At 35.3% G+C, this 14,996-nt stretch overlaps 2 protein-coding genes across 2 annotated transcripts in view; one reads left to right on the forward strand and one right to left on the reverse strand.

Moving 5' to 3' along the window:
• The window catches only part of Fbxl13 (F-box and leucine rich repeat protein 13), a 220,125-nt gene that overhangs the window by 110,652 nt on the left and 94,477 nt on the right, over positions 1-14,996 (forward strand). Inside the window, exons 10-11 of the mRNA XM_026384982.1 lie at positions 6,600-6,652; positions 11,185-11,285. Of these exons, the coding sequence (XP_026240767.1) occupies positions 6,600-6,652; positions 11,185-11,285 (154 nt within the window). The remainder of the gene's footprint in view (positions 1-6,599; positions 6,653-11,184; positions 11,286-14,996) is intronic.
• Lrrc17 (leucine rich repeat containing 17) overlaps positions 1-14,996 on the reverse strand; it is a 30,401-nt gene that overhangs the window by 9,625 nt on the left and 5,780 nt on the right. The window contains exon 2 of the mRNA XM_026384975.2: positions 3,315-4,222. Within this exon, the coding sequence (XP_026240760.1) occupies positions 3,315-4,086 (772 nt within the window). The 5' untranslated portion in view covers positions 4,087-4,222. The remainder of the gene's footprint in view (positions 1-3,314; positions 4,223-14,996) is intronic.

Raw genomic sequence — 14,996 nt, forward strand, 5'->3', positions numbered from 1 at the left:
CACTGTGGGGCTGGGGTTGTGGCTCAGTGGCAGAGCACTTGCCTCACACATGTGAGGCACTGGGTTTGATCCTCAGCACCACATAAAAATGAATAAACAAAATAAAGATATTGCATCCGTCTATAACTAAAAAATATTTTAAAAATATCACACTGTATCCCATAAGTACATATAATTACTGTCAATTAAAGTTAAAAGTATATTTTGGAAAGGAAAGTATAGGCTCTGAATTGCATACATAGTCACTAACATTTAGGGGCGCTTGGGTTGTCCATTAACGTATGATCTACTATTAGATAATTTAAATTTGTATGTCATAAAACTTCATATTGTATCCCACTAAATAAAATGTATATTTTTGAAGCAGGGGGATGAATTTATGGCACATGTCTGGGAGGTTGTATGTAAACAACAATAAGTTGATAAAAGAACATCATAAAATAATGTATTTTTTCAAAAGAAAAAGGAAAAAATTATGGAAAAAAATGAAACTCAAAACAAAAGCAGAAATAGGCTAACTGAAGGGAATGGCCCCCAAATAAAAAGATAGTAAAAAAGAAAAATATGTTATCTCTTCAGAGAGCTGTAGAAGTCTTAAATTTTGTATAGATAGTATTTTTCTCAGAAAATTAATGACCTTAATCCTACTTTTCTCTTTGATACCTGGTGCAGCAAGGACAAATTAACTTAACCTGAACTGTAGAACCTCATATAAAGTATTCTAGGACAACTTTAGGATAGTTGCTTTGTATTTGTTCAAAATGTATAATTCTAAGCATCACAAAGGAAATTCTAGTAAACATACATTCTTTAGCATGAAGCTCTAATTACTCTCCATAACCATAACAGGGAAAATTCTACCCAATATTGCTATAGAAAAACTACATCTACCAAGTCTTTTGGAATTTTCTGTTGCTTCTTGTTGAGGCAATACTTGTTTTGAACATGGTCAGATTATTCTGGAAGACAGCATCGTGAAGTAGGACGTTCATTGGGGATCAGACCAAGGTTCAAATATAGCTTTGCTGCTTACTTTTGAGGCCTTGACCAACTGACTGGACTTCCATGAACCTCGTTTTACTCACCTATGTTTGGGCACACTACTACCATCCTGAAAATTAGGGTTGCTGGAGCATAGTAGCTTTTTTGTTTTTTTATAAATTGATTTTATTTTTTAAATACATGACAGTGGAATGCATTACAATTATTATTACACATATAGAGCACAATTTTTCATATCTCTGTTTGTATATAAAGTATGTTTACACCATTTAATGTTTTCATACATGTACTTTGGATAATGATGTCCATCACATTCCACCATCATTGCTAACCCCCTACCCCCTTTCTTCCCCTCCCACCACTCTGCCCTATCTAGAGTTTGTCTATTCCTCCCATGCTCCCCCTCCCTACCCCAGTAAGAGTCAGTCACCTTATAACAGAGAAAACATTCCGCATTTGTCTTTTTGGGATTGGCTAACTTCACTTAGAATTATCTTCTCTAACTCCATCCATTTATCTGCAAATGCCATGATTTTATTGCTGAGTAATATTACATTGTGTAAATATGCCACATTTTTTTATCCATTCCTCTACTGAAGGGCATTTAGGTTGGTTCCACAGTTTAGCTATTGTGAATTGTGCTGTTATAAACATTGATGTGGCTGTGTCCCCGTAGTATGCTGTTTTTAAGTCCTTTGGGTATAGACCGAGAAGTGAGATAGCTGGGTCAAATGGTGGTTCCATTGCAAGTTTTCCAAGGACTCTCCATACTGCTTTCCATATTGGCTAAACCAATTTGCAGTCCCACCAGCAATGTATGAGTGTGCCTTTCCCCCACATCCTCGCCAGCCTAGTAGGTTTTAAGTTAGCACCTTATCTCAAATTCAGAGGAACTTAGCATAGCATGTTCCAGGTTATGAGGCCATAACTGCTCCTCTCTGGCATCAAATTACATACAAATCACAGGCCATCTTTTAGACAAACCTTTCCATGCCACATGGCTGTGATGTGCTTATCCAGGTGTCACCTTCAGAGCCAGGGAGAGAGTGGTAAAGCTTAAGCACAACTTTGCTTAAAAATAAACAAATGTACTCCTGGCTCAGGTTGTCTGATTTGTCACCATTAACAAATTCCTGACTTGTTTTCTCTTGAGAGGGGCCTCCTAATGCTCTTTTAACTTTCCCTTTCTCTTGCCCTCAAATAAACAAAACAAAGCAAAGCCTCCTAAAATAGATGGAAGAAATGATATAATGCTCTTTATGACTCTAATCCAGTGATATATGACTTTAAATAGTAATTGTTTTTACTCATAAATTATTAGGCCATGCCAGAAATGACACATATAAACATTGTTATAATGATTCGTTATTATGTAGTAGATTAGCAGTTCCTGCTCCACGCTTTGATAATATCCATCTTCACTAACCTGTCAAGAACATTAGTAAAGTCTCCCATCTGTTTCTTAGTTCAGGACTTTATCCTGTAAGTGCAAATCCTGCACAGCACTAGCATAAGATTGTGTGGGATGGAAAACCTGGTAGTGATTTGCAGAGAGTAAGTAATATTCCAGAAAGATTTCCTTAGTCTCATAGTCTTAGATTAAATACTTTAGATTTAGTTCTTTAAATATTCTTTTTGGTCCTTTTCTGGATAATATGGGGACCCTAAAGATGTAGGTCACTAGCAAGTATTTATTAAAACCTTTGGACTAAGCATGAAATACAGAAGCACTATTACTATAGTGCTTGGCTTCTGTCTCAGAGTGCTGTCCTCTCAGAATTCTGTCCTCTGTCTTGTTCTGCAGATGTTTTTTTTTTTTTTTATTGAGGTTGTTCCTCCACAGATGTACACCTTTAATTTATGTAAGTCAAGTCACATAGACATAGATGGCATTTGCACCTGTTTTCATAAAACCATTGGTTTTACCTACATAAGTTAAATTGGATTTAAGATAAGAGGGATTCCTTATAGCCACAACTTATGATGAGCAAATAGGTAGGATCCAAATTGCTGCAATTCTTTGGTGTGACAGATGGAACAAAGAAAGTATTCCTCTGAAATCCAAGTTTGGGTGATCTTAACTAAATGCAGTTCAGAAACAAGTAGGGGATACTTCATGCCTCTTCTACTGTCCCCTAATTGCCAACCACCTTGTTTGACCCCAGAAAATCTTTAAATAGATTCTGTTGTCATTGGGAAAAAATTCTGGTGGAAGTGACAAAAATTTGAAGGTATGATGGGGTGTAAGGAGGATTATAAGACTCAAAGAACATTTCTAACAGGCCATGAAAATGAAAAAGGAAGAAACATACCTTTCCTTTTGCAGTCCAGTGTTTGTATGGGAAACACGTAATTGTAGCACAGAGTTGAGTCTGCCTCAGGCCTGATGATTGGGGGTCTCCCTGATACTTGGGGTTTTGGGTCCAAATGCTCCTTTTCTTCTTCATTACACAACTGTTCAGATTTTAGCTGCAGCAATTTTTTATTTTTTAGTTCATATGGGCTTGCGCACTTGGCATAGTTTCCCAAATTTCGGTTCTTTGGAATCTGCAACATTGAAATGAGGGTTTCTAACTCACAAGTACAGTGCCAGGGGTTGCCATAGAGTCGCAGGTAGCTCAGGAGAGGCATATATATGAACACCTCCTCTTTCAAGACTTTGATCTTGTTGTGCTGTAGTAAAAGGGTGGTAAGTTTGTTTAAGCCAAAGAAGGCTTCACTCTCAATTTTGGAGATCTCATTCTGTTGCAGGTCCAGGCTTTTCAGGTTTTTAAATTTGGAAAACATGTTGTTTTTCAATATGCGGATCTTGTTTCTTGCTAAAAGCATGTGCAGCAAATCTTGAGGCCAGGTAGGTAGCACATAAACTAATTTTCTTTCTTGACAGTCTAAATACTTCTCATGGAGATATGTGTACACATCACAGGGGAGACCTGGTGCGTAGCGCTTTACTGGGTTGGAGCTTCTCCGGCTCCCACCTGCCCGGCCATGATTTGTTCGGCTTCTTACACTGCCAGGGCTTCCCTTGCGCAGCTCAGCAGCTTTGCAAAAGCAAAGTAATATTACAATAGTAACCACGCGCATCCTGACATCCAGCTGGCCCCAATTCTTTGGTGTGACAGATGGAACAAAGAAAGTATTCCTTTGAAATCCAAGTTTGGGTAATCTTAACTAAATGCAGTTCAGGAACAATGAGACCCAGCTGGGGGATTCAGGGTTCCTAGATTGGAATAGAAAAACACATTAAAAGTTAAAAATCATTGCAAATATTGTGTGTGACTGAAATAGCAGTCTTTTTTAAGCAAACACCTTCCTGGTTTAGAAAGGTGTTTTCAGATCAGTGGTATAGAAGGCTCGACATTCTCTTCTTTGCCTTTTTTACTGTTCAAATGTTTGGGCCCTCAGTTTGAATCAAGGCTCTTCTCCTGCCTGATTATGTGATGCTGGGCTAGTTATTTACCTCATCTTCATCATCTGTAAAATGGGACCACAGATCCCTCCTAATGTGGTGGGGAGGATGAAAGGGGCTCCTGCATTGTAAGGTACTTTAGAATACCCAGCCCAGGGAATGTCCTGCACAAATGTCAGGACTCAGCATGATGAAAAGTGAAACTCATAGAAAATTAAAGGGATTCTCCTTATATCCTTGAAATGTGCAAACAAGAGTAAGATTCTAACGGATGTGCTTCTTTCATTTACTGTCTTCCAATCCCCAGTCATATTGACTATGGCTTCAGAAATGCTCAGAGTACATGGCATTGTTCTTGTGATCTCCTGGGTTCAAATGCCACCTGCTAACTGAAGCCTTCTCTTTCAGCCCTATTTAGACTTGTACCGCCCCTCCTTCCTTAGGCACTCTCAAATCAACTTTCTTCTTTTATTTTTCTCCATTGTACTCATCAGCATCTGTCACTGTAAATATTTGATTTCTTTTGTTTATTGTCTCCCTTAACTAGTAAATAAACTTCCTAACAGTAAGGCTGTTTGTCTATTCTGCTCATTACTGTATTTCTTCAATATATATATGTTGAAAGTATGAATTACTTTCACATAACTATTCTGTAAGAACATTGATCTCATAAACTACCAAGTTGTTTGGGGAATCTAGTTTTTTCTTAAGTTTTACGGGGTGGACTTCCATGATCTGAACATTTTTAAGCATTGTTTTTATTTCTTAAAACAATTCTGTGGGGCTGAGGTTATGGCTCAGCAGTAGAGCGCTTGCCTAGCATGGGTGAGGCCCTAGGTTTGATCCTCAGCTCCACATAAAAACAAATAAGTAAAATTAGAGGTATTGTGTCCAACTACAACTAAAAAATAAATATTAAAAAAAATTCTGAAAATATTTCTGATTGGCATTTATTACTTAGGATAAAGTCCATTCTTGGTAAAGGAAGAAATGTTCAAATGGATTTATAACTAATAACATGTTCATTGTTAGTAGCATGGGACTATGTGGTTATGAGTGACGGATGTGCTTTCTATTCATTGTAGCATTTTGATGTTAGTATCACCCCTTGCCTGGAGTTTTCCTGCTTCATGGGGTCTCCTCCACCTTGAATGCCTTTCGTCCTCTTCTTAAGCATTCTCCCCATTCACTGGTCTGTGTATCCTCCCAAGCTGCTTTCAAGACACAGATTGTGTAACACTTTGCTGTCTAGCTATTTGTGTGCGTGTCTTTTTGTTTTGTTTATATTTACTTCTTTTTTTCCCTAATGCTGGGGATCACTCTACCTCTGAGCTACACCCCTAGCCCATATGATTGGTTTTATTTTCTTGTTGGTGCATTGTAATCATCCATAATAGTGGGATTAATTGAATACTCACATCTTATGTTCTCTAAGAAACCATAAACTGTGCAGTGGTCTCTGGACCTAGAGCTAATCTAATCAGGCATTTAGTCTTTCTAACCTTCCACTTCTCTGTCTGCAATTCATTGTGAATTGTATGTAAACCTAAACTAAAGAAACACAGCCAATTTTTTGTTTGTTATTATGCATGTTGAATAATATTATGCATGCTGATGTCTGCAACTTCCTTTGAAATGTGTACAAGAATAAGATGGAATGAGGAGTGGATTGAGAGATGGATGGGTGTATGTAATAAAGAAAATGCAGTAAGATATAAATTATAATCTAGACAGTTATAAGTCCTCATTATGCAAATATTTCAATTATTGTGTTTGAAATTTTTCACAATGTTAAAAGAAAAAAAATGAATAAAAACCCATGTACAAAAAGCAAGTATGTTTTCTTCAAGTGTTCTAAACTAAAAGCTTTTTAAGTATTTAGTGTTTTTCCCTAAGTTATATTTTTCTTTTCTTCCCTTCCTTTGGTAAGCCTCAAACAGTAATAAACATGTGTATATATTTTGTATTTGAAGCCAAAAGAAATCGTTTTTCTGGGAAAAGACACTCATATACTTAGAACACATGACTTCCAAGGTTTCTGTTTGTTTTCTAATGAATGCATCACATTGAATGTAGGATGGAAAAACTTCAAAAGTTCTATTTAAAATGTTAAATTTTTATTTAAACATTTAAAAGTTTAAACGTCTGTAATATGTTGTTTAGTAATGTGTAACTTGTTTGATTTTAGGCCACTGTAGAAACTTGCAAGAGTTGAATGTCTCTGACTGTTCAACACTCACCGTGAGTATGAGCAGCTTATTCACTGTTGTTTATATTGTGCTTGTTGAATTGGAGAGCCAATATGCAGAGTGCATGGCTGTATGTGCGTTGGGGGTTGAAAGTGAAAAAAGCATACTCTATTAAACTTTGGCAAGAAATTTTGCTACTTCTGTACAAGGTTATTATTAATCTTGTAGATGGATGCCCAATGTTGGAACCTCTGGCAAGTGGAAACTCTTTAATGATTACATAAAAATAAACTCTGTTTCATGCATATGTGTATGAAGCAGAAAAAAAAAAACTGGGCCCCAGGAGAGATGATACACTCATCATAGCGGTTTTCATGACTATCAACAGTCATATCAACAGTAGTGCAGAATATAGAAAAGAACATATATATTCCTGTCCCCAGTCTTTTCCTCTACTCCCAATTTGTCTTCCATGCTATGAGCACACAATTCTCTTCTAAAAGGCAGATCTGACCACTTCACTTACATCTTCCATCAATTGCACCCTCCTGTTATCTACACTGTTGGATAAGTCAGAGTTCTTTAACATTACAATACCTTGGAGACCCTATGTGTTCTTGCTCTGCCTCCGTTTTCAACCTATCTTGCTCCAGTCCCATGTACACATTAAGAGTCAGTGTGACCCCAAGCCTCTGTTTGAGCTTTCCTTGCTAAATGCTCCAAGTTGCTCTTTGCAGTTTCTCATTTGCTAACCCTGTGTTCTTTGCTTGGAATGCCCTTTGCCTTTGTCTTCAAGTGGCACTTTTCTCTTTGACAGGGTTTAAAGTTAATTTTACATATCACCTCCTATACCAAGATATTACTGGCTCCCAGGGCAGGGTTCACTGCTGATCCTCTGGGTTCCTGAAATCAGTAGTTCTAACCTAGTGTTTCTGCCTACTCCAAGGGGTAGGGGAAGTGCATTATTCTTAGTGATAGTCATAAGCACACAGCACTGACTTTGATTTCTGGTAAATATTCAGTGATGTTTAATAAATGCTACTGTATGAGTGGCCTAGTAGGTAATGATCAACATTGGCCAAAACTTGAGATTCCATTTCTGGTCTACATCTATGTATAAATCTTAAGTAACATTATAAGAGTAGGATCAACCTAAATAGAAGGTATGAGAAGAGGACTTAGAATTGAGCCATGGGGAACCCTGACTTTTAGTGCAGGCAGAATATAATAAGAAGGAATAATAAGAGAAGAAGGTTGAAAATGGAGGTGTATCATAAAGTGAACAAGAGTGAGGAGTATCAGAAAAAAGAGGCCAAAGTGAGCAGATAAAGAAAGGACTCAGTGTCATCTCCTGGATTTGAGAGTTAGAAAGTGACTGGTGATTTTTACTGTAGCAGCTTCAGTGGAATATTGGAACAGAAATATAATTATAGCAAAGTGGACAGGAGGTGAGAAAGTAAGGCATTTATCATAAACTGTTCTTTCTAGAAAAGTGATTAAGGTGGTAATAGAAGGAAAATAGGGGCAGGAGAATGGAAACAGGTTTATAGAAGCTGGTGGAAATTCTCCTGAAGCAACCAATAGAGCAAGTCTTTGAGGAGACAGGAGGGCAGAGAATGAAGAGCCTGAGTCTCCTCATTATGCACAACTCAGGATGAGAGCCAAGTGCCTTGGCACAGGTGAAAAGACTTCATGAAGTGGCCTTTTCCTGCTACCCCAGCCTCCTCTTTACAGTTCTTCCTTTCAGATTTCTACTCAAATTTCAATCCTGAATCATCTGAAGTTCCCTGAACATGTCATGCTATTTCATTTAGTCCTTAAATTCATTTTGTATCTGCCTGAAAGAGTACTCTACCACCCCCATCCTAACCCGGCTAATACTTGCTCATCTTTTAAAGTACTCTCTGTTGGGTCTTTCCTTTTACTTAAAAAAAAAAAAATCATGGAGGGCTGGGGATATAGCTCAGTTGGTAGAGTGCTTGCCTCACATGCACAAGATCTTGGGTTCAATCTCCAGCACCAAAAAACAAAACAAAACAAAACAAAAAACCATTATGGAGATATTAATAAATTTATATTGATATCAGTATTAAATTTACCCCAAATGTACAATTTAATAGTTTTTGGTATATTCAGAATTGTGGCATAGTTACCATAACCAATTTCAGGGCATTTTCCTCACCCCTGAAAGAACCCACACACATTAACAGTCACTCATAATTTTCTCCCAACCTCCCACCCCATGCAATGCCATTCAGTTTTTGACAGGATAAATTTGTCCCTCTCCTGAGTTGCATTTTTGGTCTCAGTACTTCAGCATTTATACTTTTTACTCTATTCAACTTAGTTTTATATATATCCTCTTTTAGAACTGAGAACTCTTTGAAATTCTCCTTCAGTGTTTTTTCCATGAAATTCGCCTCCCATTTTTACAGCAAAATATTTTTTCAAAGGAAGGAAGTCATTATTTGAATAAATAAAATGTGTAGAACTCTTGCACTTCTTACCATGATACACAAATCAAGCATTTATATTAGTTGTTTAGTTTCTGTCTATCAGACCACAGAGAATCTCTCTAGATGAAGTTAGCTAAGTATCTTTTTCAGTGGCTTATAATTTAATGTAAAGATACTGCTTCTTCATGTTCAAAAGTGCCCCTAAGAAATGGAGGGATAGACATGTGATAGATAATGTCAGAGAAAAAAAAATTCTATTTTTTCCATACTTTTCCTCCACTAGCAAAGTGAACGTAGGCACCTTTGTTGGGAGATTTTAAATCTTTGCAGACATTCTCCAGATGTCTGCCTGTGGTTATAATGAGATTGTTTGTACAATGAATTTGTTTTCTCTAAGGGTATACATTAAACCTACTATGTTAAAGACATCCAGCTAAGTTTTAGAGGGATTTTTTAAAAAATCAATTTTTAATTCTTGCCCTCTGGGAGCTTCAGTTCTGCACATGACTAAAAAAGATCATATTCTTTGAATTTGGCCTTCTAATAGGAAAGTTAGAACACAATGACTTCTGCATTGAATTTCTTAACATCAAAGTCTTGTCCAATTTTGGAGTCTATAAAGGGTTGATAATTTTGTCCAGCTACATTTTACTATTGTTTTCTTTTTTTTCTTGGAGACATAGACTGGGAGACAGGCTTACATTTAAGGAGTTGGGTAACATTCATGCACAGAGCTTTGATTTCCAAGCTTGTCTTATGAAATACATTACATTCAGAAGGATTTGAGTATTGTACTTTGTGGACAAATTCATAAGCTATTCTGCAATGTATGCACTCACAACATTTTTGCATTTATGTGTTCAAATATTTGGTGTCTGAGTTTTGAGCTCTTTTAATGGGAATGGTAGTGGTCTGAACTTGCTTGGATGTCCAAGTGCCTCCAGACAGGAAAATGCAGAAAATGGATTAGCTCCTCAGCTCAAAGGAAAGTCCAATTCCTCTATGGTACATAAAGCACACACTGTCCTCCTCCTATTTCTCACATTTTCATTCTCTCAGTGGCTATCCTTCTAAAGGTGATAAGCAAACTTTCTCACCTCTTCTTGTCCCATGTTGTTTTCATTAAAAATTTTTTTTTGATATTTTATTTTTTAGTTGTAGTTGGACATAATACCTTTATTTTATTTATTTATTTTTATGTGATGCTGAGGATAGAACCCAGGGCCTCACATGTGCTAGGCAAGCGATCCACTGCTGAGCCACAACCCCAGCTCTCTTGTTTGCATTTTAACCAATGTCTTTCAACAAGTGCATAAACACTTTGATTTTTGATTGGTTCACTGAACATTTTGTGTATATTCAAGTATAGTGCCACACATTATGGTTGTTTACCATTCATCTAATTTTATAAATTTCAGTTTAGGGCTTGAAATCTCTGTTTTTCCTGTCTCTTTCATGTTACAGTCACACCATTCACTTACCATTTCAATCTTCTGGGGGAAGATTGCTTGAAACTTTGAGATTCTCCCCAACCTTCTCTGGCACTCAATTTCATGCCAACCTTGTGCAGAGTCTGTATTTTCCTTCAGGTTATCTCAAACTTACTATAAATTTGGTGAAACTCAGTCCAGCCATTTTAATATGTTCAGTATTACAACCACAGAAACTTTACTACACACACACATACAAAATATGTATGTAAATATGGACTAATTTTTAATGAAGCCCAGCTGAGAGTGTTTACTATTCTTATCTTTCAGAATAATTTTATTAAATTATTAAATGGGTCAGTTTTTAATCACTTTTCTGCATGTGAAAAGTCAAGAGCGTTTGACATTTGTGTTCAAATTTCTTGTCACAGAATAGAACTTGCAAGGCTTAACCTTTTAATGAAGTATCTTTGTGATGTACTGGGACTTTCTCAAGAAAAGGAAAAGAAGAGAGTAATGAAGCTTCAAGCAAAACCATTAGTTTCTATTTAATTTAATTTAAACTGATACCAATGAATATGAAGACACTAAGTCTTACATGTATTTTTCCTGGGGCAGGAAGAGAAGTGATAGATAAGGGAGAAATTGCCAAGCCTGTTAGGGTTTTCATAAGATTCTTCCCTTTGTTTTTTATGCAGGATGAAGCAATGAGACACATTTCCGAAGGCTGTCATGGGGTCCTGTATCTTAATCTATCTAACACAAGTATCACTAATAAGACGATGAGACTCCTGCCAAAGTAACGTTTGTGTTGTTTATATTATCCTCCCCCGGGCCCAGATTGTTTTGGCATTCCCCAAAGACAGTGCTCCCTTTACCAACACCTCACTGCAGTGGCACTGCTGTTCTGCTAAGGGACTTCTGCTTTCAAGTCCCCAAGCTGGTGACAGCAATCTTCTCACTTGGCAGATGCAGTTTGATCAGGGATATTCTGTCCTGGCCAGTGTTTTTGTCCCTTTTTATAGCAATGTGTCCAATAGCTTGAATTTGACCTCACCCATCTCTTTTTGGTCACCCTTTCTGAACAATGAACGTTGGCCCCCAATTCCAGTCTGGTACTGGGAACTCTCCATAATACAACCTAACATCCTGCCTCCCTAGACTTTGAGCACCCCTGTCCCAGGTTCCCTGTTGCTCTGGCTACCTCTTCAAACCTCCACCGTTGCCAGGGAATCTGACAGTTGATTTTTGCTGTGAACTATTGACATCCCTGGGCATGAAATGTCGCTTCTCCTCAGCCAGCATTTCTTTGGATGAGAAGAGACAGAATAACATAAGAGTTGACAGAGTATTCAAACTTACTGCAAACTAATGTCACTCATTATTCTTTATTTGTATTATGGAAAGAAAAATTAGGAAGAGTATACAGTCGCTGGTAGACATTCAAATTTGACTTTGAGAAGCATTTCTTAAACTACTGTGAAAGAATAAACTATTTTAGAGCATATAACTTTTTGAGATCCTTTGAAAAACAGCAATGAGACATTTGGAAAAGCTTAGAGAAAATTCTGGGTGGTAATTTTTTTTTTTTTATCTTCTGACTGTAACCATTTTCCACAAATAAGCAAACCCCTGAAAAAGTGCCGCCATATTTTCCATTTATCCCGTTAATTGAATTACCATGTTTTATTTAGTCAAGTCTATGGAAACTTCCTTTTGAATTTTCTTCTAGTACTTTAAACATAGTCTTCCCTTTTCTAAGCATTTCACATACATTTACTTGTTTTTTTTTACTCAAATATGTAATGAATCTAGAACTTATATTATTAATAGATGAACGAAGCAGATATTTTGAATCAGGGGTCAACATATATGTTCATATGGCTCAAGGCCTGCTTTTGAATGGTCCATAAGCCAAGAATAGTTTTACACTTTTAAGTACTAAATAGCTAATCAGTAATCCAGCCTCATTCATTGACTATGAAGTGGTATCTGGTTCTTCCTTGTATACCTAAAACTCTTTTGCAGGCAATTAATTTTTAAAACTCATCCTTTTCTAATATTTAATCTCATATTACATTATGGCCTTGAAGTTGTTTATGTCCATTGTGTCTCTGATGAAAATCCTTTGGAGTGGTATGCAGTCATACAGTCCTTTCCATCTCCATGTTTAGTGACTTTTGTTGATAGCTTGCAATTATTAGCTAATTGGGAGTAATCCACACCATGGAAAATGGCAAATATTACAAATCAGTTCTTGATTTATTGTTTCGCCATTGCTTATATTTGAGAAAGGGACAGAAAACAACAATTAATAAAAGCAGATTAAATTTAACAGTGTGTCAGGTCTGTAGTAACAATATTGTAAATAACAAAAAAAGGAAGAAATACTTATTTTAGTACTTTAAAATTATTAACTGATTCAGCAAAGGCACTACTTATGTCATTGATGGATGAGTGAAGTATGGACAGACATCTTTGTCTAATCCTTAACGTAAATAAATGTACCATAATCCATATGGAGCTAAGTTCATTCCTTGATTGCAACTATTGGTGGGTTGGCTCCATTTGTAAGAGTTTGGTAAAAGTCAGTGAAAGAATCAGTAGTATGTGTGAGAATCAATTAGCTATATGGAATTGACAAAAAGAATTGTGTTTTATTATTATTTGTAAATTGTGTGTTATTCAACCCTTATAAGTAAGATATAAAATTTTATAATAAACTTAAATATATTTATATGCATTTATTTTGGGACAGCCAGCTGTTTTGTTTACCGAATAAAATAAATTAAACAGATAATTAAATATAAACCAGAAACTGATTTATATTTTTATAATATTTAGTTTTCCTATCAGGAACATAGTTTATTATTATTTCTTCAAAATTCTTAAGTCTCTCAATACAATTTTATTTGTTTACATAGGTTTTATTTTGCATGAAAATTATTCTTAGTCTTTTAAATTGTTATTGAGAATGGTAGCCTTTCTGATTATATTTTCCAAATGGTCACTTTTGAACTTCAATATGAGATGCGGGTATTTTTTAAAACTTTTTATTTAATTGATTTCTTTCCTTTTAAAAGAAAATGATCAGGGCTATAAAATTATTTCTATATAAATATACAAAATTATATAAAAATAAAGATAAATATATAAAATTATTTATAAATAAGATTTTGGGCAAAGCCCACAAGATTTGGTAAATATTATTTTCATTTTCTAAACAAACTAGTCTATATTTGCTTTCCTCTTTCACCCAAAAATTATTTAGAAGAGAATTTTTGGTCTAAGTGGTTGACATTTCTTTGATTAAGGTTCTGTTTTTAATTATGCACTGTAGTCAAGAAATATGGACTGAATTATTTCTACTTTTTGGAATTTATTGAGATTTCTTGGTGGACTAGTTATAATCGATTTCAACAAATCATCTATGAATGTTTAAGATAGTTTCTTTTTGAGAACAAAATTCTGTATATATGTGTGCATGACTTATACCTTCTTGATATGTCATGGTAGAAGAGTGATATATTAGTGGCTTATTACAGTCAAACTTCTAAATTTATTTTGATGTTATTTTATTTATTAAGGTTCATAAGTATCACATTTCAATATAGATTATAGCTGTTATTCACATGAAGTGATATTTTTTTCCTGGTTGTTTCTTTGTCATGAATTCTTTTAAATCTACTATTAAATAGTCACCTTTGTTTCCTTTCACTTGTCCTTTTTGTGGAAAAACTGTATATATTCCCATACTTTTAACTTTTGTGTTATTGGGTTATAGATTTGTTTCTTATATGCAGCACATAGTTAACATTGCATTTAAAAAATTTTTCCTCTTTGCCTTTTAAAGAAGACAGTTTAAAAGATTAATATTCTTGTAAAAATTGAGTGTGAGGTCTTTCTTTTACTATCTTTTTTAAAAATTTTTCTATTACTGCACTGTACTCAGTGTTTCTATATCTACTTTTAAAACAAAGGTGTTTAAAAGGTATTGTACATTCTGTTAATCATGACTTTTGCTAATCACTTAACTTTTAATATTGATTTTTAGTGTTTTACATTTAATATTATAATCATAATTACAATTACTATGTAATCCCAACTAGTTAGGCCATTTATTGGAACTGTTCTTCTCCCACAGATTCCTTATTCTTTAGTTCTTATTTTTTATTCATCCTATGATGACCAGAGATATAATTTTAAAAACTCTTTTCTTAGGAAAGATGCATGATTGTTAGAATTTCAGCCATTGATCTCTGAAAAATGACTATTATCTTAGAAGATGAACAACAACTTCTCCTGGTATATGATTATTCAATCATATCCCTTATTTTATCTTTAAAACTCTTGGGTGTTGCTCTATAAACTTTGATGTTTCAGATGAAAGAGAAGTCTAAAAGCCAGCATGATTTTTTTTTTTTTTTTTTGTTAGAGAAGGCAAGCAGAGGACCAGAATTAAGGGCCCTCCTTTGTAACTTATTTTTTTTTTTTTACCAAGATGTTTCCA

The sequence above is a fragment of the Urocitellus parryii genome, chromosome 3, assembly GCF_045843805.1.
Source record: "Urocitellus parryii isolate mUroPar1 chromosome 3, mUroPar1.hap1, whole genome shotgun sequence".
Classification (NCBI taxonomy): domain Eukaryota; kingdom Metazoa; phylum Chordata; class Mammalia; order Rodentia; family Sciuridae; genus Urocitellus; species Urocitellus parryii.